The following is a 21,505-nucleotide window of genomic DNA, read 5'->3' on the forward strand; positions in this document are numbered from 1 at the left end:
GGATCAGAGAACCCCAAGTACTCTTCTTGGGAACCACAAAACAACTGGGCAGATTTCTCAGTCTTTGTAAAACCTTGCCCCACTGTCTCTAGCTGTTCCCCAAAGGCACGTCCAGCCTCGCTCTCTCCCTGGTGATTCTGCAGGGACTTTGCAGGAACTTCTGCTATGGGGAGAATTGTGACTCCCCCAAGGATGTCTATGTTCAATCTACACAGGCTGTCACCTAACATATCAAAGGGGACTTGGGAGGTGACAAGGTTAAGGACCTTGAAGTGACAAGAGTACCCTAAGTGATACAAGTGGGCGTGCTTAGAGCACACCAGGACTTACAAGCACAGACCTTTTCCTGGCTGTAGTGACAGGGAACTATGGCAGTGGAAGACTGTGGGAGAGACGCAACACTCCTGGCTCTAGGGATGGAGCAAGAAGGGTCTGGCCAAGAAATGTGAGGGCTTCTAACAGCTGGCAAAGGCTAGGAAATAGATTGTCCTCAAACACTCCCAGGAAGAAATGAAGCTGTGTTAGCACCTTGGTTTCAGCCCAATGAGACCCATGTGGCGTTCTGATCTCTAGTGGTAAGATAGTAACATTTGCTTTAACTCAGTAAGTACCAGCTATATGTTTTAACAGCATTAGGACAGTAACACACTGCTGGTCCATAGTGAGGTATGTCCCACCCTCCCCTTGTCTTTGTCTTAAAGTCATACTGAGTTTTCCCTGCAGAAAAACTCTTCTGTCTCTCTGGGAACTCCTAGTGACGATTTGGGAGACATTCCCCAGCTCCTGCCATGGAACAGAGTCCTATCTTCCCCTCATGCTCATGGGGCTCTGGTTTGCTAGAGGATCCACCAGTTCTTATTACCATTCCTGGGACCCTTTCTTGGAGATCTAAATGATTTGACAGAACGATAGTCCGTAAGTGTCTTGGTGGGGGCCGAGGAGGAGCCGAACTCTCACCCTTGGTCCCAACTTCACCCACCTCACGACCCTTCCTATATTAGGCACCAACTGACTACATGAAGACAAAACAAATCAATAAGTGTGTGTGTGTGTGTGTGTGTGTGTGTGTGTGTGTGTGTGTGTATGTGTGTTTGTATGTTGGCTCACCTTGGCCGGCACTCTCTACCCTGTTAATTGTGTACTTGTTTGATTCAGATTCTTAAATATACTGCGCCATATGGAAGCACCAAGCAGAACATACATACCAGAAGCATTTCCAGCACTGTCAGATCAAACAAGCACCAAGGCACTTCTGTGGGCATGAGCTACTTAGCACCTGCACGCATCAGAAAAACTCCAGAAAACTAGCTTTAAACCCTGCCTTTATCTCCCAGAAGCCCAAGGGGTCTGGGACCATCTTGGTGGTTCTTTCCCATCAGGTTCCCTTCACTTCCCTCGTTCTTGTTTTTAATGATCCCCCCCCCAATATGTTTATTTGTTTTTCTTGGACTACAGAAAGGTCTTCCTAAGTGCAAATCCAGATGGTGCTGCGCTCAGAAATACTGTCCTCCCTGACTCTTGCCTGTTTGTTTCCATGTTTATCCCGGCTGCTTGTTCCAAACACGAATTAGCTATCTCTAATGGGTCCCTCACACCTGCCCATTCTTCCTACACCAGGATCTTTCCAATTTCTTCTGTGTCATCTCGCATGACTTTCAGACGGACCCTTTAAGTTGTCAAGATCTGCTGTGGGCAGAAAAACACACTTCTGATACAGAGAACCCTGGGGAGGGGGGAACAGGACAGGGCAGGGAATTTTCTAAGGAAGAAAGAAAACTCCAACAGCGACCACGGCAAAGCTGGGGCAGATCATTCTGGAGACTCACCCATCCCCCTTCTAGATGACTACCTCCCAAGCCAGCCTGGGGCCCTGGAACCCAGTTCCGGGCTGTCAGCAGAGATAAATTTAGTACCAATGATCTCATCCTGCGGAGCAGCCTCGGGGCCTCAGAGTGCTCAGGGAAGCATCACTTGGACAATCTGAGAAGTGACAGACAGTTCTAGCCCCTACAACATAGGTGGCAGGCCCAAGGTTCCCTGTAGAGGAACACTAAGCCCATGAGGAACATTGGCTGGAGTGTGGCTGGCAGGTGGCAGGCTAAGGGACCTGAGATATGGATACCCTGCTCTTTCCGGGGTCTGCCAGACCTGGGCACACAGTGCTGAAGACTCACGTCAAGATCACAGGTATCAGCACTGAGATTCAGATGAACAGCAAGCAAGGTCAAGCATTCCCACTGCAGAGTCGGGGACAATGTCCCAGCATGCCCCTCCCGACCCCATCAGGACACTATGTGGTGGAATATTTATAGATCCAACAGTGGGCAGAGGCAGAAAGGGCTGGAGCTTATTGCCTCTCTTGCCAACAAGACCAAAGCTCAACAAAGGGGTTGTCCTTTGTCCTTTGCAAAAAAGAATGGAAATTGGTCACAAGTGTAGACCCCAGTTTTTCTACCAGCAGGAGCCTCCATTGTCGTGGCTCTGCGCTTGGGTTTTTGACTTGCCCTACTGGTGACTTGCTGATCAGTTCGCCCAATATTTCTTAGCATGTTTCATGGTTAGACTTTGGCCCTGACAATCCTGGAGGAAACCACAAGAGTTCCAACGTTGCCCCAAAGCAGCCATTGAGGCCGTGCCAGGGAGGTTCTTCAGCCAGGATGAGGTTTCTTGTCATATATATATATATATATACATACATACATACATACATACATACATACATATATATATATATATATATATATATATATATATCCTACCTCTATAACCAAGGGACAGCATCCCACAAACCTTCCTGATGGAGATGGAATGAAAGTAACTCAGGAGAATGGACTTGGCCCTTGGGAAAAAGACGGAAACAGACTTCTAATTGTGAAAATAAACAGCTACTTCCAGGAAGTAGGCACTCCACCTGAAAGTGCAAACCATATTATGCTATTAAAGGTGACGGCGGTGACAGGGAATAAATATTGTCATATAAGAAGGGCCAGGCTTGCATCTAAACACACCAGGGCCAACCTGTGTCAGTCTCGGTCACATTAGAGGAAATCAGTTCCCAAGAACAAAGGCCTCCGGTCTGCTCAATTCCATCCTGGGAAATACCCAAGACACACAACTGAGGGGCTATCAGAGAAATCAAGGGAGATCGAGAACTTGGGGTGACCACTGAGCTATACTCGTTTCTGCCAGGGGTGGTGTAAGCATTGTTGTTACAAAGGGGAGGGGCTTTCCTGGATCATGAGAACAGGGTGGACGGCATCTTTTTCAAGCGACGAGTTCAGACAAAGTCGCAAAGAAGAGTGGCAAGATCCAGAGTCAGGACAGCACTGAGACAGACATCTCAGCCAGTGGAAGGGCCCACAGGGTCAGGCGTGGCCGTGAAGTACAGGGGAAGGGGTCAGAACCACAGTACTAGGCCAAGGTCACAGAGCACAGGATCCTGAGGCTTTGGGGGAAGAAATAAAATTAGTTTGATTGGGCTACATTCATCCTAAAAAGTCAAAACCAGATAATTTTTTTTTAATATTCTCTTAACTACATGTTAGCTCCTGAATCTAGGTCCTTGTCTCCAGGCTGTGGGATGTGGAGGGCAGAGCCTAGTGTCTCAGTTGCACAAGACCTGCCGGTCCCCTTCTCCCAGGCCCTTGGCTCCAGGTTCAGTGTCTCCCTCCCAGGGGCTCATCTAGGGATCCAGGGCTGCTCAGCTGAGCCACATCACCTCTTCTTCCTTAGGATACACACAATACAGCATTGCCCCCACCCCGCAACCCCAATCTCACAAGGCTGGTTAAGGCATCTACTTGGAGGACTTGATAGTACCCTGGAGATGCTGATCTCTGGGGACTTCCTACACTCTGCTGTCCTACCTTGCCTGAGTTCACATGGCTGTTTAGATCCACAGAGGTTGAAGTTGATCCTTAGAAGTATACCAAACAAAGACATAGGGATAGTCACCATCTTTATTACCTTTCCCCTCAAATAGACACTCTACAGGGCCTGGTGAGTAGGTGAGGCTACAGGGTGCGCAAGCATGGGGGCCTGAGTTCAGGTTCCTAGCACCCATGTAAAAGCTGGGAATGGTGGCTATGAACATTGGTAGTCCCAGTACATCCAGTACAATCTTAGAACTCACGTGCAAGTTAGCCTCGTCAAAACAAACAAACAACAAACAAACAAACCCCAATAGGCTCAATAAAAAATCCTGTCTCAAAGGAAGAAAGGGGAGAGCAAGACATCTGACATCCTCCACAGGCCTTGTTGCACATGTGTGCACACATGCATCTACCTTACACACACAAACACACGTGTACCCACACAGGCGCACACATCTACTACATAAGTAACATTCTACAGCTTGATCACACAAGAGGAAAAAGGTTGGAACATCTGCGTGACCAACTTGTCTCAAGCCAGAAGTGCGGTCACAAACAAAGCTGAGATTTCCCAGCCATCACGCAATTCCCACAATACCCAGGTTTGCCTATAAGCGGTTCAGAGGCACGGCCAGCTACAGATGTAGATCCGAGCAGCCGCTTAGGTAGGAACACAGCTGGGGTGTCTTAGAATCAGGAGGCAGTGGGGTGGCACTCACTGACACCCACTCTTCTTTCTCTTCCCTGGGGAACAATTGCCATGACCACCTAAGCAATGCATTGCTTTCCTAGTTTGAGCTTGTTCTCTTTTTTAAAGAGGGCTTCATGTAGCCCAGATGAGGCCAGACTCTGGCTCCTCCTGCTTCCATCTCCCCAGTGCTGGGGCTCTAGGTGTACGCCACTGCTCCAAGTTTATGCTGTGCTGGGAGGCAAACCCAGGGCTTCTCTCATGCTTCCGCCCCAGCCTGTGTTTTCCTATTCTTAAATTGCTCTTTTGAGCAGCTAACAGCTCCATATGGGGTGTGTGAGTGTGCCCACATGCCCTTGAACTCTTAGGGGGGGAATGAAAACAAAGAAAGGGAAACCCCTAAAGAGAGCAAGCAACAGAAAAGGAAAAATGGACTCCATTCCAGCTTCCTGTCCAGAATCTGCCCATGAGCCACCAGCATCTGTCACGGTATCCCCCATCCCACCCCCGCCCACCAACTACTTCCTTTCACCTCTGCCTCTAGACAGAGAAAGAGTTCATTCAAAAGCAAAGGTCTCCTTCCCCCACCCCCAGACCCAAGTCCCTCAAAAACAATCAAATTTAAAGCAGAGAGATTAAATTATCACTAAGCTAATTATGGGAATCACACTCAGACCGGCTGCTGGGAAGCGAGGTCAGCAAGCAAAAGGCACGAAAATTAAAGGCAGATGCAGGAAACACTTGAAAAAACCAAGTGGGAGACCCATTACCCCCCTCCCCCAACCAGGAGGAAGGAGAAACTGCTCCGATGTCAGAGATGCTGTCCATCTGGGCTATTGTCAGAGCATTCGGCAGCTAAATGGCTGTACTCTGTCATCATCTCTAGGCCAAAGTGGGCTCGAGTCAGAGGTAAACGGATTAAAGGGTGGGCTGCTAATTTCCCAGGGAGTGTAGAAGGGAAGTGGTGGCTGTATCCAAGAGGGGTAGAGCCCAGGGGCGTCAGCCCCAGGCTTCAGATGCAGAGAGAAGGCTGTGGTCCATGGTTTGTGGGCCACGTGGCTCTACCAGGTGACTCTGGGTCTGTGTCAGTCAAGTCCGTCCATGTGCACATTTCTGAGGATGAGTCCTCCAGGGCGGGGGAGGAGGGGGAGGAGATGCCGTGATGCAGAAGAAAGCACGCACAAAGATATGTCGTGATGCATAAGGAAGCATGTACAACCACGTGCGTGCTGACCCGAAAACGTGAAGAGCTCAGAAAGAACCAGAGAAGCTGCAGGCGAGCAGCTGCTCCCTGAGAACCTGTGGGCTTCACCAGGGCCCTCGCAGTGCTGTTACTGGCTCAGTGGCGAGCATGTGTGTATCTTGTGTTCCAGGGAACGTTGTTCCGGTGCTTCCCCGGGCATCATCGATGCTGTGCAAGTTAAATACACTTCGGCCAAAACTTTGGCAGCCCAAGAAATAAACTTAAGAGTTAAAAGTTCTCTTTTCTCAGTCTGCAGGCTAGCTCCCTCCACTCAAGGTTCCAATGCCGTCAGACTTGTGTTCTAGGTTCTGACTGACAGCGAGCTTTGGTTCCCAGCCCCAGAAAGGCAGCAAGCGGGAAATGTCCTAGTGGCATCCGGAGTGGATTTCTGGAAAATCATGATCAACTGAGGCATTTCAGAGGGAAAGTGAGAGGATCTTTGCAAGTTACATTACTTAGGAAAAATTAATTTGGGTGGTTCTATTTAATTGTAGGTAAAAGAAATGATTCAATAAATTTGGATAATTTAGTTACCCAAAAGACATCTGCTGAACACAATCTAATCATTGCATTTTAGTCAGAACACACCCTCAATCTCAAAGAAAACTAAATTTGGGGAGATACAAACATCCAGAGCCTGACTAAAGGAAGAAAATGAACAATTTCAATGCCGTTCCGGGAGGCCAAAAAAAAAAAAAGTAAATTACCAACAAGCTTTGAGAAATCAGTTTAATAAAAATATCTGCAGCGTAGTATCTGGAGTTGATGGCACACCGTGGCCATACCCTCCCCTTTAGAAAGACATGACACACCATAGACCAATGTGCCATTCCCAGCCGGAAGGCTGATGTTCATTCTTCTCTGTCCTCGCCTCAGCCTACCCCATGGACACAGCAAGCCCCTTCTGGTGGTGTCAGTCTTCCTTCCCAATCTGGCCCGGTCAGCAAACTAGAGGACATGCAGCCACTTCTCTCTCTGTCATGAGGTTGGCATATCCCACACAGGACCTTAGTTTCTGTCCCCCAACAACGTGGAGCAAACCTTCTGCCAGCCTTAGGTGCCTCTGAACAGGAGCTGGGAATAACCTTTGTTGTTGCAAGTTGCTTAAATTTGGGAATCATTTGTTACCTCATCCTAACTTAGCCTAAGCTAGCTGATACACCCTGACAAGCCTGCACAGGCAGGTACTGCAAAACAGTCAATCTCCAAATACATTTTTTTTCAACCTGCATGGATTTATATATCCTTAAGCAATCTGGTGAGCCTGTGTTCTCATGAGAGGAAGGGTTTATACGCACCAAGAAAGAAAGACCAGCTCTATCAATGAGCCGTGTTTTCCATTTGAAGAAAGTAAGCACGCCCTTTCTAATTTATTTTATTTTGCTGGATAACACATTCCTTTCAGAAAAGAAAGCTCAGCTACGAATGTTGAAACTTATTTCCTGTAATTTCCGGGTAATCAAGATGTGACTAAATAAAAATTCAAATTGGTAACACGGATTCATCACAAGGCCATTAATTCCAGAAATGGATTATTCATTTTTAAAAAGTGCTCACTGGCTTTCTTCAATAAAGCTACAATCTCCCGTCCAAAAGCCTATCAATTTCGGCAGGTGAAGAAGCCCAGGGCCGAGCTGAAGCAGAGAAGCAACGTCAGTACAGCCAGCATCTCTTACCCTGTAGCCCTGTGCATACCAGGTGGGGTCTAGTGTCCTAGAAGTCATACTTGCTCCAGCCAGCTGGGCACCGAGGGCCATTTATATGCAAGGTCAGGTCCACACAGGGTTTAGCCCATCCTGCTCAATTAAGCCTCACTGGACCTAAGCAAGACTCATCTGAGTCAGACTTACAAAAACATCTTCTCCTCTTCCTAATCGGGCATGACCGGAAAAGGCGCTTCTATATATGCTAACCTGACGCATTGAAATAGGATCCTAGTCACATGCAACTTCTTAAAAGCCTCCTTGTCCATCAAGAAGAACACCTGTAGTAGGGGAATCTTTTTTTCCTCATAAGAAATCAGGTAAATTAAATGCTCTATGGGGAAGGTAGAATTTAATTATCACAGCAGAAAATTTTGATAACTTATTAGAAACACTAAGTAAAGAAGAAATCTCAAAGTTGGGTGGAAGGGATGGGACGGAAGTTGCAGGAGGGGTTGAATATGTTCAAAATACATAGTAAAAAATTCTCAAAGAATCAATAAAAATGATGCTTTAAAAAGACCAGTGTAAAGTTAAGCTATTGTCCTACAGATCTTTAGAAATGGACCAAAGGCATCTTAGCATCATCACTTTTGACAATGCACACTCACAGGAGCATACATGCTTGCGCACACACACACACACACACACACACACACACACACACACACACATGCATGTGTGCATGCACTAACCCACAGTATAGACAAGATTCCCACAATGATCCAGGTGCCATGCTGCCAGAAGCTCAACAGCTTGCATCTAAATGTCCCATGAGGAAAACCCAGAAGTACCAGGATCGGGCTTAAGTTCTACACACAACACTGAGAGCAAGTGGCAAGGTGGCTTTGGTACTCTCCTGTCTTCTCATGCCCAGCTATTCCGAGACACACTCTAATGTGGCCAGTGCCTTGGCCCCAGTCCCTCCCATCAATCTTGGTGGGGAAGGAACTATGGGTGAAGAAGCAGAAATCTACCACTTTCCCTTGCAAACATTTTGCCTACAAAGAATCAGGAGCCTTCTCTGGGAGACAAGGAATCTTCTGAAAGGAAATTCAAAAGAGACTCAGAAGGAAAACTGGGATTGGGAAAGGCACTAGGGTTGCTATAGTCAGGGTGCAGTGCCAAGGAGATGGGTAAACGTGTGGCCCTCTAATAGACCAGCTCTCTGCCAACTTATCCTAAGGGTACCGAATGTACTCAGCAGTCCAACCACACAGACCTGGGCCTCCACCCAGCTGCTCCAGGAACAGGTGATATGAGAAGTGTGGTCTCCCTCTCTTTACTTAACAAGCCTCAGACTTCCTCATGAATAGTGGAGGCCATGCCTCCCAAAATGGACAGTGAGCATGGGATGTAAGAGATTATGTTGCTCCTTCAGAGCGCTTGCAGACTTAAAACATGTACAGTTGGCTTTAAAAACATTTATATAAATACCTGTGTAGGCCTGGATGTGTGACATAGTAGGTAGGACACTTGCCTGGCATGCACAAAACTCTTGGCTCCATTCCCAGCACTGTGTAAAACCAGTCACAATGATGCAGGTCTCTAATCCCAGCACTTTGGAGGTAGAGGCAGAAGGACCAGAAGTCTAAGGCCATCCTTACCTACATAGTAAGTTTGAGGTCAGACTGGCCTACACAAGACCCTGTCTCAAAATAAGAAACAAACAAACAAATAAATTTTAAAGGGATTTGCAAATGCATTTCTGAAATGTAGTCTCTTTACCATTGACTCGCAGGACCCCCTCCAGTCACACAGTCTGAGGCCTCGTATAGTCATGGCTGCCTTCGACCTTGCTAACCCCACAGCAGTCCTGACAGATGGGTGAAAATCAGGCCTGGGAGTAGATCTTCCATACATTAAAATGACAATGATGCATGATGTCAGGAATGAGAGGGAGTGAGGGGAGCCTGGAAGGTGTGGAGGAATATACCCAAGAAGCTGGGGATCAGGCAGGACATTTAGAAAAGGCAAGGTTGACTGTCTAAAAGTGTCGAGATGCTCACAATGGTCAGCAGCAGTCACAGGAAACTAGAATCACACAGACACAGGACCGTGTGTCAGACCTCTGACTCTCACACAGCTGACATGGCTAAGTAGGGAGGGCCATCTTCCAAAGGAGGAGAGACAGGGACCCTGGGTGACCTGCCACTGGCAAAAGAAGCAAGAGCCACATGTCCCATGGAATGCGAAGTGAGAGTTTTCACAAGAAAGCAAAGACCAAGTAAGACTTGAGTGCATCCCAAGCCACAAGTTAGTTAGTAAGAGAAAAAGCAGAACTTGCTGCTTCCTTAAAACTATGGCTCTCCAGCCTCCCTCCCCCTCCCCCAGCTACCTTCCTCCTCCTCCAGACTCGCTCAGTCTCCCCCAGCCTTCTGAGGGTCGAGGGTCTAAGCTGGGGTGCAATAGCTCCTGGAGAGAAAGCCATGCTGGAGGGAAGGAGACAGTAGGATGTGAATGGTCCTCATGTATAGGAAGCTGTTGTTTCTCAGGACAACATCCCTCTTCGGTATTGAACTTTAGTCAAAGCCCTTAGGAACTGAAAGCATGTAGGTGCAGCAAGACACACTAACATGCTAAACAGGACACGTTTCTTTACCAGGTCTGACCATTGTACAAGGCTTTAGGCCAGGGACAGTGATGAAGTGGGATGCATTGTTCTTAACATTGAGAATGAGAGGAATGGGCTGCTTCGGGGAGATGCATCTGCCATACTGTGTATGTTAGATTAAAGAGGCAAGCATTCAGAGACAAGAAGACCAGTTACAACTGTTCAAGTCAGAGCAGGGCAGAGAGAAGGTGCAAGGTTCTGGTAAACGTGTCTACATGGACCAGGTACACAAGCCAGGAAGACCACCTCCCTCAGGGTCCTGGAGTGAGACTCAGCCCACAGCCAAGACTCAGCCAGAGGCAAAGCCCAGGGTCTTTCCTTATAAATGAGACAAGAGGCAAACTTTAGAGTAAATAGTCTAACCACAGGAGGACCAGTTAGTCCCTTCCACACGAGCAAGAGGCTATACTATGTCCTCAAAAAGGAAATGACGAGGATCATATAATGAATACATGGGAAAACAGGTAAACAGAGGATGCTTAGATTAGTAAGTGCCCATCCTACCCTCTTTCCTGTCAGCCAGCCACACACCTGACAAGAAGCCAGAAGCCCTAGTCAGAAGGCTGGGATCTTCACGACCAACGGAGCCCTTGATTCAAAGATTGGCCTTGGTCATATCCCTCACAAAGTTCCACTATCTCCCTAGGCGAACTGTCCCTGAGCTTGCCCCTCCCACTGTGAAGAAAGTGTGGTACACTTGCTTTGGTCTCTGCCATTCATCCTGACTCTCTATGTACCATCTTTGAGTCAGGATCCAGAAGACAGAGCAGAGTCCGGGACCCTACTGTTCCATAAAAAAACTAACTTGAAGAGTGAAAGTATTGGTTCCAGTCCCCACAGCAGCCAAGACTTAAGTGTTAGTGTGGTAAATGGCCCCCACAGTGACCCTTGGGAATCCCCACCATCTCCTAGTAGTCATGGCCTAAAGTAACCCCTCCTCCTGAATGTGAACCCATATTGGTGGGCTTCCAAAGTTGGTAAAATGTCATTTCTGAATCAGATTCTAAAGAAAGTTTCTCTCTCTCTCTCTCTCTCTCTCTCTCTCTCTCTCTCTCTCTCCTCCTCCTCCTCCTCCTCCTCCTCTTCCTCCTCCTCCTCCCTTCTCCTCCCTCCTCCTTCTCCTCCTCCCTCCTCTTTCTCCTTCTTCTCTTCCTCCTCCCTCCCTCCCTCCCTCCCTTCCTCCCTCCCTCCCTCCCTTCCTTCCTCCCTCTCCACCTCCCTCCTTTTCTCCCATTGATTTGGAGAATTAAGCTCTGTGATTTGGTTTGTTAGTGTGTAGACAGCCTTCAAGGATGGGTCCACACAGAAGAGCTGACATCTCCAATGAGGACCTGAATGGCCCTGAAAATGAATTCTCTGCCATTCAGGCCTTCGAGTCACAAGATGACTGCGGTCCTACCCAGCACGTCACCTCAGCCTGAGAGGGTTCATAAGCCACATGACTCAGCTAAGTTGTACTGAGTTCCTAATCCCCCCAAAACTATATGGCAGCAAATATTGTCCTAAACCCTGGGCTTGGGGGTTGGAGAGAGTTTGTTACACAGCTATAGAGGAGCAATATGCTTGTGTCTCCTGGACCAGAACAGAAGGTCTGAATCAGTGTGGGAGACAGTGCTTTAAATAGTGTCTGTGGGGCTGGAGCGATGGCTCAGAGGTTAAGAGCTCTCACTGCTCTTCCAGAGGCCCTGAGTTCAATTTCTAGCAACCACACAATGACTCACAACCATCTATAATGAGATCTGGTGCCCTCTTCTGGTCTGCAGGTAAATGTGCAGGTAGAACACTATGTACATAATAAGTAAATCTTAAAAAAGAAAAAAAAAACTCATTGTGGATGTTTTTACAATAGATCAAAGCTCCTAGGAAAATCGCTATGACATCACGGAGAAGCAAGCCTGGTAGTCACATTCAGATGTGTCCTAAGAAGAGGAAGACCGTAAGCAGAGCCCTAACGAAAGCATCAACAAGTCCGCTGTGACTCAATCCTGCTGATCCTGCCTTCTCCATCAAAGTGGCCCGGGAAGTCAGAAACCTGTGGTGATGAGTCCCTTCCAGTCTTGTGTGGTCCCTCTCTGTACTGAACCCCTAGGTACTACTCTCTTCCAGGTGAGAGTCTAGCAGTGACGAGCCCAGCAGGTAAGCAGGGCAATGGCAGCTGGGGCCTGCTCTACTCCTCTTGTCTTCTGCCTCTCCTTCTTCCTCTGTACATCGTGTCTCTCATCCTCTCCCATCTTTGTTGTCTTGGTTACATGGCCAGACTCCTAGTTTCCCTCCTAATGATATGTTCTAGCAAAGCATAATGTTTTACTTCCATTGCATGTGTCACTGGATAAATTCCTCCAGAGTGCCCGACATCTGGGTATCAGTCGTCTGAATGCGCGTTATGATTTGGAGTGGTTCGGTGGCACTCTCTCCAATTTTGCTGTCTTTTCATTTTAATATGTGATCAGGATCTTACCACATAAATGGGTATACATACATACAATTCAAAAAAGTGACATGTGTATCAATAAATTCTGAATTGGCAAAACGCATGTCTACCACTATTCTTCACTCATGAACTCTAACACTGGTCTCCTGGGGGAGAGAATGACAGGTGCCCTGGAGGCACTGTGTGCTGGGGATCCCAGTGTGTGTCTCTGCAGGAAGCCAGACGTGCCAAAATCCAGCCATGGCTGTCAAGCTGCCTTGAAGGGAGCCACAGAAGAGAGCACAGCAAGGACATGCCCTATGCCTGTTTCAGTCACGTTTAAATGACCTAACGGCGAATCAATCCCACACCACTTATGCTTTAAGGGGTTATTTATTTTGGGGGGTAAAACTTACATACACCATAAACCGTCAGGAAGGGAGCCTAGTCACTGGAGCAGGAGCCGGGAGCAGGAGCCGGGACCAAGCGCCGGAACCAAGAGGCCCAAGCCGAAATCTGTGGCTCTTTTTAAAAGAGAAATATACCACGCCCCAGTGGGCTGCTATTTCAGCGGCTATTGGCTGACGGAGCGGAAGGCCCTCCCACAGCACCGTGGGCTCGTGCTTCAGCGACTATTGGCTGAAGCAGCGGAAGATACTCGCGCAGCAATGACCTCTGGAGATTCCTTTAGAGGATGTAGATGGACCCATGGGCAAACTCATGAAAAATGAGAGAAGGTAAGAAAATAAGACCAATGGAGAAATATCAATAAAAGGATGGTTGAGGACTTCATGATATCAGACACATAACATATTTTGGAGAGGACATTCGCCAAGTGGGTCGTTCTTCTTGCTTACTGGGTACAACATGAGGAGAAAAGCTTAAAACATGACAGAGATTGAGATGAGGTGAGAGGAATACCCAGAAGCAGACAGGTCAACACCAAATTATTCTGAAGAGCCAGGCGTGGGATGCCTAGGCTCAACGCCTAGTGACAGAATGGGCTGTGTCCCTGGTTAGCGGTGGGCCCAGAGGAGGATCCTTGGCTGCAGCACCTTCAACCTCAGTTTCCCCGTCTTGTGTATAAAGCATAGGTTAAAACCCATTAAGGTTTAACACTAGCAAAATCCAGACTAAGACCCGTTAAAGGCACAGTGCCAACAATCAGCAGGCTTCTAGGAGGCTCCCCCCCCCCAACCGGGGAAATGGCTCAGCACCAATCCTCCCACGCTCTATTCCTTTCTGTTTGTTCCTAACTTAGGCAGACTCACAGGAGCAGCTCAAGATGGAAAAGTACATAGCACAGCCAGGCTGAACCGCCAATCCTGAATCAGCAAGGTATGATGTCTACTCTGCTCCTGGTCAACACAGGGCACCCCAACACCGGGCTGCGCTAGATATCCAGACACTTCCACCCATCAGCTCAGCTCTACACGGTGTGAGTTCATTTTGTATTTGATTTGTTAAAATTGGGGAGGTGGGTTGTGTGTGTGTGTGTGTGTGCGCACGCGCATGCGAGCGTGTGTGTGCCCACACGCACATGCCGTGGTGTGTGTGTGGAGTCAGTTCTCCCCCCACTTCACGTGGGTTCCTGGGGACTGAACTCAGGAAATCAAGCTTGTATGGCAAGCATCATTGCCCTCTGAGACATCTTGCCAGTCTCCTGGTTTTAGTTTTAATTAAAGTAGACTCAAATTTTCAGAGTTTAGAATTGGAAAAGAATTCCCATATGTATTTGGGGAGTAGCAGAACAGTACTGGAGCCTCAGATATGATATGACTGTGTGGTTGAGGCCCTACTGGCTGGCGCTCTCTCTCTCTCTCTCTCTCTCTCTCTCTCTCTCTCTCTCACACACACACACACACACACACACACACACACACACGTATGCACACAGCATTCAATCCCGAGAAGCTGTGCTCTGAATCACACCTAGTATGAATCCCCATGACCCACCTCAACTTGGGACTGGTTTCCCCCTAATAGGCCCAGGAACAAGCAAATTGAACTAAAACAAGTCCAGGAAACAAAAGATGATGGAATCAAAGCAGAACCAGAATGCTGAGCTTCAGCATTCCCCTTTTACTCCATCTTGATCCACAGAGACGTGAGAACGCAGTCGTCTGCTGCCATGAACAGGCCCCACCCTCTCCCGCGCCTCCCAATCCAGGCTGGGCTGTATCCCCTGAACCAAGAGCCAAGTGAGACTTTGCCTCCATCAAGTTGCTTCTTGCAGGTATTTGAGCACAGCCAGGAGCAACAGGAACACAGACACAGAGCAGAAAGACCCAGCGCTCTGTTTAACCAACACTGGTGAGCACTCCGCCCCTTAGCTAGGAACAGTGTACGGCAGCAGAGAGAGCACTTGGGAAAAAACACAGGCACGGAACGAAAGGAGCGATCACACCTCCAGCGGAAGTTTGTGATGTTGTGGCTCACGAGGAACGTCAGTCTCTCCCTCTGCTGTCAGGCAGCCGTTCAGTGCTGATCAGCAGCTATGAAATACGATCACTTAGTGAAGGGAGAGCGTCAGAAAGGACTGCGGCGCAGATATTTAAGCAAACAGATTTCTAATCTAGATACCCCAACATTCACACAGACACCCTAAAGCAAGTCAAGATGGTGTTTGCTTCATGGATTTTGCCTGCAGTTGAAATTTTAACAGGCTGTGGGCTCCTCAGAGTTCCTGGGCACCTCCTGATGATTTCAGCATTCATATGACAGATTTCTTAACAGAACATGCCTTTTATGTTCACCACAGGGAAAGTCTTCCAAATGCACGCGCATACACGCACACACGTACACACACACACACACACACACACACACACACACACACACCAGAGAACACAAAAGACATCCAAATTGGCACTTTCCTCACCTCCTTTCCCCTTGCCTCATGTGATGCGCACTTGAGGAGTGAAATTACGGTCATCAAAGGCAAGGCTGCGCATAATTGGAACCCATACCTTTCAAACAAAATGAAAAGTCAGTAATTTCGAGGGCAGCCTATGGATAGTTGGAGACTAGCTCTTGGGTCTCGAAAGCCCACAGCCAACTTCCCTTACTCTCAGCAACCACCCGAGCCCCTTCCCGCCCACCTTGCCCACTTCAAGTCCCTTGTCATGCGGCAAAGATCTCTGAAAGGCCCTTGTACACTCAGGAGATTATTACAGGCTAGAAGACGCCAACTCTGTAATTACGGCTGCTGTATGATTGTCATTATTCTCACACCCTGGGCTCAGTGGCTCACAAAACTTGCTGCAAAGTTCAGCGGCAGCCTCCAGCCAGCTATGGCTGGGCTTCTGCCCAGAAAGGTGGCAGCGGGTCTGATAACCTCTGAGAAAAAGCAAATCGGAGTTATTGCAGGGAAAGGGGTGTGGCGCCCTGGAGCTACCGGCGGTGGGAAATTCTATTGTCTAGGAAAATAAACAAATGGGCCACTTTCACTTTTTATTATTTCAAACAACAGACATGGCAGTCCTGCTTTCCTTTTCCAGCTCAGACTGTCCCCTGGGCTGGCTGTGCTGAGTCTGCAGAAGCAGACACCAGGCTTAAGCAAAGCTATTAAGCGGCTGCCACTCTAAACCCATGGAGCAGAAAGTTTGGCTGCCTGGGTGGTAAGCCCCCCACTCCCTGCCCCTGCCCAGGGGTCAGCTCATTCCCCCTATGCAACACCTCTAGCCCTAGCTTTCAAATAGTTGTGCCTCACCAGCCCCTACCACCACTCTGGAAATTAAATATAACATCTCAGGTGGCTCAATTTGGACCGTTCTTATACAAGCCCACCCAAGGGGAAGATGGGAAATGCCAGTCTGCATGCGGCTGAGAATGCCCCCCAAGTTTCCCATTAGGTGTTGCCTGTCACCCATGCATGGCTGTGCCTCTACATTTCCTCAGAAGGGTGGTTTCCATGCATCTGCTTACACAGGCTCGTGGGGGTGTGCTTACACCCACTCATGGAGCGGTGTGATGTTGAGTATCAGTGGCGGGGGGCAGGTTTCTACGCTGTTCTAAATCATCTCAGATTTACAGATCAGTCGAGTCCAAAAAAAAAAAAGTATATTTTTGCCAATAACTGTCTGTTTTGTTATGTACAAAGAACTCTCCACATTCCTGTCACTGGCGACATAGTCTAAACAACTCCAGAAATGACACAAAATTACCCCTCATCCAAGGGCTATTCTGTCTGGACAGCTAGTCTGAGATTCCATGGGTAACAGTCTTTTAGGGTGAAGAAAGCTGCTTCTTCATTGTACTAAGATGGGACTCACCAAAGAGAAGAGCGAAAGCACCCCAAAGTGCTTGTGGACTTATTCTCAATAGTGTTTATTCCCCCTGTGGGAGCCGATGCAGCCAGCCAATAGACACGTCATGGCATGAATTGTGTATGGTGATTGTATTGGACAATGTCTTAGCTCTATCACAAAATATCCAAGACAATTGACTTATAAAGAGAGAAGGCATTCACAATTAGAAGGTTCTAGTTTAATTCCACTTGGCCTCACTGTTTTGGGAGAATGTAAGTTGACACAACATGACAGCAGTGGCATGTGACGGGGAAGGAATTTACAGCACAAGTCAGGAAGCAAACAAGGAAAAGAGAGAGCAAGAGGCAGGCAGGCAGAGAGAAATGATGGTATGGGATCAGGCCATTCCATTCAAGGGCAAGACCTGATGACCACTGGGCACTGTACTATCCCCCACCTCCAAAAGGTTTCATCTTCTGGCAGGGCCAAGTATTTCACAGATGAGCCAAACTATAGCATGACTCTGGGATTTAGAACTCACCTTTCCAGCAAGTGAATAATAGTGAAAACAGAGCCCTTCGGAAGAGCCAGTGAGAAGGGATTCCATAATGCATGACACAGAACGGGTCGGGACCCAGGAAATATAATTCTTGAGGATGTACACTGGGTAGATTATCCTTCAGCTGTGGCACTGAAGACAGGACATGAGATTAGGCACACAGCACCATGTATGCTTTCCTCTGAGCACCATGGCACTCTATCAGCAGACCCTGTTGTCATTCCCAAATACTCAATAATTATCTATACACCCACCATTCACTCCTGATCCTGTCTCCTATGCCCTCCAGACTGCTACATTCCAGATATACAACCTATGCTTGAATGCCAACTCCGCACGAAGGAGTATTTATTTCCTGTGGTGTTATGTAGTAAGACAGTAGAATAGACACAGCCTTCTAAACTTACATAGAATATGTCCTCACGACCATTCTGAGTTAATGCCAAGAACACATCAAAGGAAAAAGAGGGATCAAGGTTCAGTCGTCATCATTTTAGTTAGTCTGAATCTCACAATATTTGGAAAATGCCAGGGAAGCCTACCTAAGACAAACTAAAGAGCAGCTAATAACTAGCCAACAGAAAGCAGGACCTCTGGTTTCCGGAGTTAGAAAGACTTAACCCCATCAAAGATAGCTCACAATAGACCAATTCCAACTCCCTTGAGGATCCATGGCTGAGAATAGTTCTGAATGGGCAAGTATACCCAACATTGCCAGAGGGCCAAGGTTGCCCATTGTACCAAGACAAGGGTCACAGGTCAAGTTCCCAGACCCTACGATTCCATCCACCCATAAGCCGCTTCTGTGTCTCCACTGCAGCTATGGCGTCCTCCTTGCGCAAGCTGGCTCTTAGCCCCATTAGCCGCTCTCAAGCAGGTCTGCACATTGCTCCATCTGTTCCCTGAATGGATTCCAGATGGATGCACCAGCCCATAAGGGCTGGAACAAGGGGAACAGGCACAGCCCTCCCCCCAGTCCACCTTCTCCAGCCACCTAGACTTAATAGAGCCCTTGCCTAAGGGCACAAGGCCAAGCGGAACAGAATAAACCATTTGGAACCACCTAGCAAGGCTGGGCTAACAAGTCTCATGTGCATGCCAGCTTTCGGGAAGGGTGAATCCACCCACCCATGCAGCTTGATTCCCACGACAACCTACAAATGAAGGCAGAGAAAGGGCACGCAACTTCTACAACCTCAACAACAGAGTGTCTCCTCAAATCTGTCTTCCAGGCCCACGGCAGGGAGATGCCGCAGGGACAGACCGTCTGCGCAACAATCCAAACGACCGCACCTCATTCCTACCTTCTTTAGCTTGCCACTTTTGGTGCCCACGAAGGCCAGAGAGTGATTCTTGTAGACATACGCGATGACGGAAGTCATGCGGTCCCTGTCCTCCGTGAAGACCGGGATGCCACGTACCATTTCAGAAACTCCCAGAGGGGCATTCATATCCAGGCCACAGAAGTTGTCGTCAATGGTTAGGAGCTGAAAAATAAATGGGAGAAAATTAGAAAAGAGCATGGGGGGACATGGCAAAGGGGGCAAGGCAGAAAACCCTGAAACTAGAAGACTCCTTAGCAATAGAAATGGATTATTTGTTCCAAATCCTCCTTTTATCTATCTATCTATCTATCTATCTATCTATCTATCTATCTATCTATCTATCTATCTATATACTTTTTGCATGAGAAGTTCAGCTGTGGAGGAGTCAGATGGTTTGTCCTGATTCTTCAGGTAGACAGCTGCAAGCCCATAGCAGCAGCACAGACCCTGGAAGGTGCTTCTCACCCCATACCACTGCATCTCCTCTACCCCTATTAAGTGTTAACCTCATGGACTTGACTGTCCACCTCCCCCATCACATGGAAAGTTTGGGGCAAGCACCCTGCATGGGCTACCAAACCCTGGACTCTGGTGTAAGAGAGAAGCAACCTCCATGTCTGTGTCTAAACACCGGCTTTGGAGCAGATGTGCTAGTGAGGGCTTGAGAGGAGAGAAAGATGCTTGGACACTTAAAATGTGGACAACAGGAGCACAGAGGCACACCCAAATGATCAGCAAAGGAGCAAGGCTTGTATCTGCCCGGGCTGCTGCTCTCAGGCTCCCCGTCTCCCACAGCACAGTGAAGAGGGGCAGACATAGCCTTGTCATGCCTATAGCACCCTTCCCCAGAACAGGATCTGTGAGTCAAGGTCCCCACATCAAAGGACCCCTTGGGTAACCACCTGGGAAACAGCCTGATGTCACACGAGTTATAGAAAAGCCCTTAAGAAGGAAGGTACCTGGTCTTGGGCTTTCCCAAACATCTCATTGTCAAACCAGTCTACACTGCTGAGCACTTTCTAAATGGGAGGCTCTTCAACAGCCTGCGATACAAATGACCCAACTTTTCTCCAGACTCTAGGAAAATATAACCTCCAGGGGTCAGGAGAAAAGGGGTCCCTGGGCCCGTTTCTCAATCTTTCCACTCAGTCTATATACCCTTTACATACCAGACTGACAGTTACTTCCAACATAGGGAACCCCATGCAACAGTGGGGTTCCCCTCTGGGTTCTGTTATGCTCAGGGGGATAAAGACCTCCCTAGTGGTTGATGAGAGCTCTCACACTTTTCTCAAGCAGCTCTGGTTGGTCCAGGCTTCTTGAAGGTGCTAGGAACTTATTATGGAACTTCACTGTATGACCTCAAAAGAGTTACTCTTTTTTTCCGTGCTTTCTATTTTCCCTACTATAAAAGCTGAAGAACACAGTCCCTGCCTTTTGATGGGCTACCATAAAGCCGATCAGGCTCAGGCCTGTAAACGTCTTTGGACCTTCCCGAGAAGGGAGTGAAATAAAATACAAGGTGTCGCTTTTCTAAAGGCTTAAATCCAGTCCGAGCAAGAGGCATCTGGGGAGCAGCAGGCAGGCTCTTGCCAACACAACCCTGTGAAAGTGGCCAACTCAGCTCTCCAGGACCTAGGGCTCTTCCACTCCCTGCCTGAAGGGGAGCAGGAATAGGCATTACGGACGGACGGAGGACAGCATAATGAGCCTTGAAAGTTCTCGAACCTCTCCCCTTCTTCCACATCTGGAACAAATGTCTGTCCTGTGCCTTTGGATACCTCCAGCCTGTGCGACTGATATCTGGCCCAATAGCTCAGCATGAACAAAACTCTCCCCTTCCCCTCTAAAAACAAAGACAAGAAAAATAAAAACCACAGCAGTGAAGTTTATGATGAAGCGTCAATATCTAGTCTCACCTGCATTTTTCTTCCTGTCATGAGGAAAGGAGAAAGGAGACGGGTGGTAGGTAAAAGATGGCTAGACGAGAGGAGGGAAAGATCCAGGTTAAGAGAACATGATGCCTATTCCTTGCTAGATGCAACTATGGCAATCCTGCCAGGTTCCCAGGGTACCCTGGGATGCCCAGAAGCCTCACAGTCCTTGAACGTTGCTGATTCCAATTCACAAAGAAATCACAGCCCTGATTTTCTCAGCCTACATTGTACCAGCAGGGAGCTGGTAGATGCCTGCTACCAGCAAAGTTTGTATTCTGCCCATTTTGATCCATATTCCAGGTAGCTGAATCTGAACGATGATCTACTGTACACAAGGGGAAACTGAGGCAGGGAGCGAGGGAGCCCATGTGTCACAGTCCGCTACTGCCATCATCCACACATCCCCGAGTTAGCCCGGGGCAGCGGGAAATGTAGGCTTTCTCCACGTTTACCCAGAAAAGCATTTGAACGGCCACGATTGTCAAACAGTGTTTCCCCTTAGCTGGGTGGAGCACAAACAAGTCAACTGTCACCTAGAAAAACAAACCGCACATTCAAGCCACTGTATCACAAAGCCGTGCGGCCAGAGGCAGAAAGTGGACTAGCTGTGAGTCTCTTTGGCTGCGGCCTGCCACAGCAAGGGGCCCCAGGTGAGGACGCTAGGGTAGCCCAGCCTGGCTGTCTGAGCTAGGGGCTCTGTTCATCCCGGACCACAAGACTCCGTGCCAGGACCTGCCAGGAGGCAGGGGCTCTGTCGCCACACCTGTCCCATGACACTCGTCACCCATATGTCCTGCCCTCGTATTGTCCTTCAGCTCCAAGGAGACTGAAGATGCAGCTGAGGGCTCACGGATGGCATGATGGGAAAATGACACCCTCCACCCCTGGCTTCCGCAGGGCTCAG

The 21,505-nt window shown here is 48.3% G+C and overlaps 1 protein-coding gene across 1 annotated transcript in view; it reads right to left on the reverse strand.

Annotated features, from left to right (window-relative positions):
- The window catches only part of Plxna4 (plexin A4), a 454,827-nt gene that overhangs the window by 347,716 nt on the left and 85,606 nt on the right, over positions 1–21,505 (reverse strand). The window contains exon 3 of the mRNA XM_087901814.1: positions 18,644–18,826. Within this exon, the coding sequence (XP_087757940.1) occupies positions 18,644–18,826 (183 nt within the window). The remainder of the gene's footprint in view (positions 1–18,643; positions 18,827–21,505) is intronic.

This window comes from Myodes glareolus, chromosome 25 (genome assembly GCF_982192425.1).
Source record: "Myodes glareolus chromosome 25, mMyoGla1.1, whole genome shotgun sequence".
Lineage (NCBI taxonomy): Eukaryota > Metazoa > Chordata > Mammalia > Rodentia > Cricetidae > Myodes > Myodes glareolus.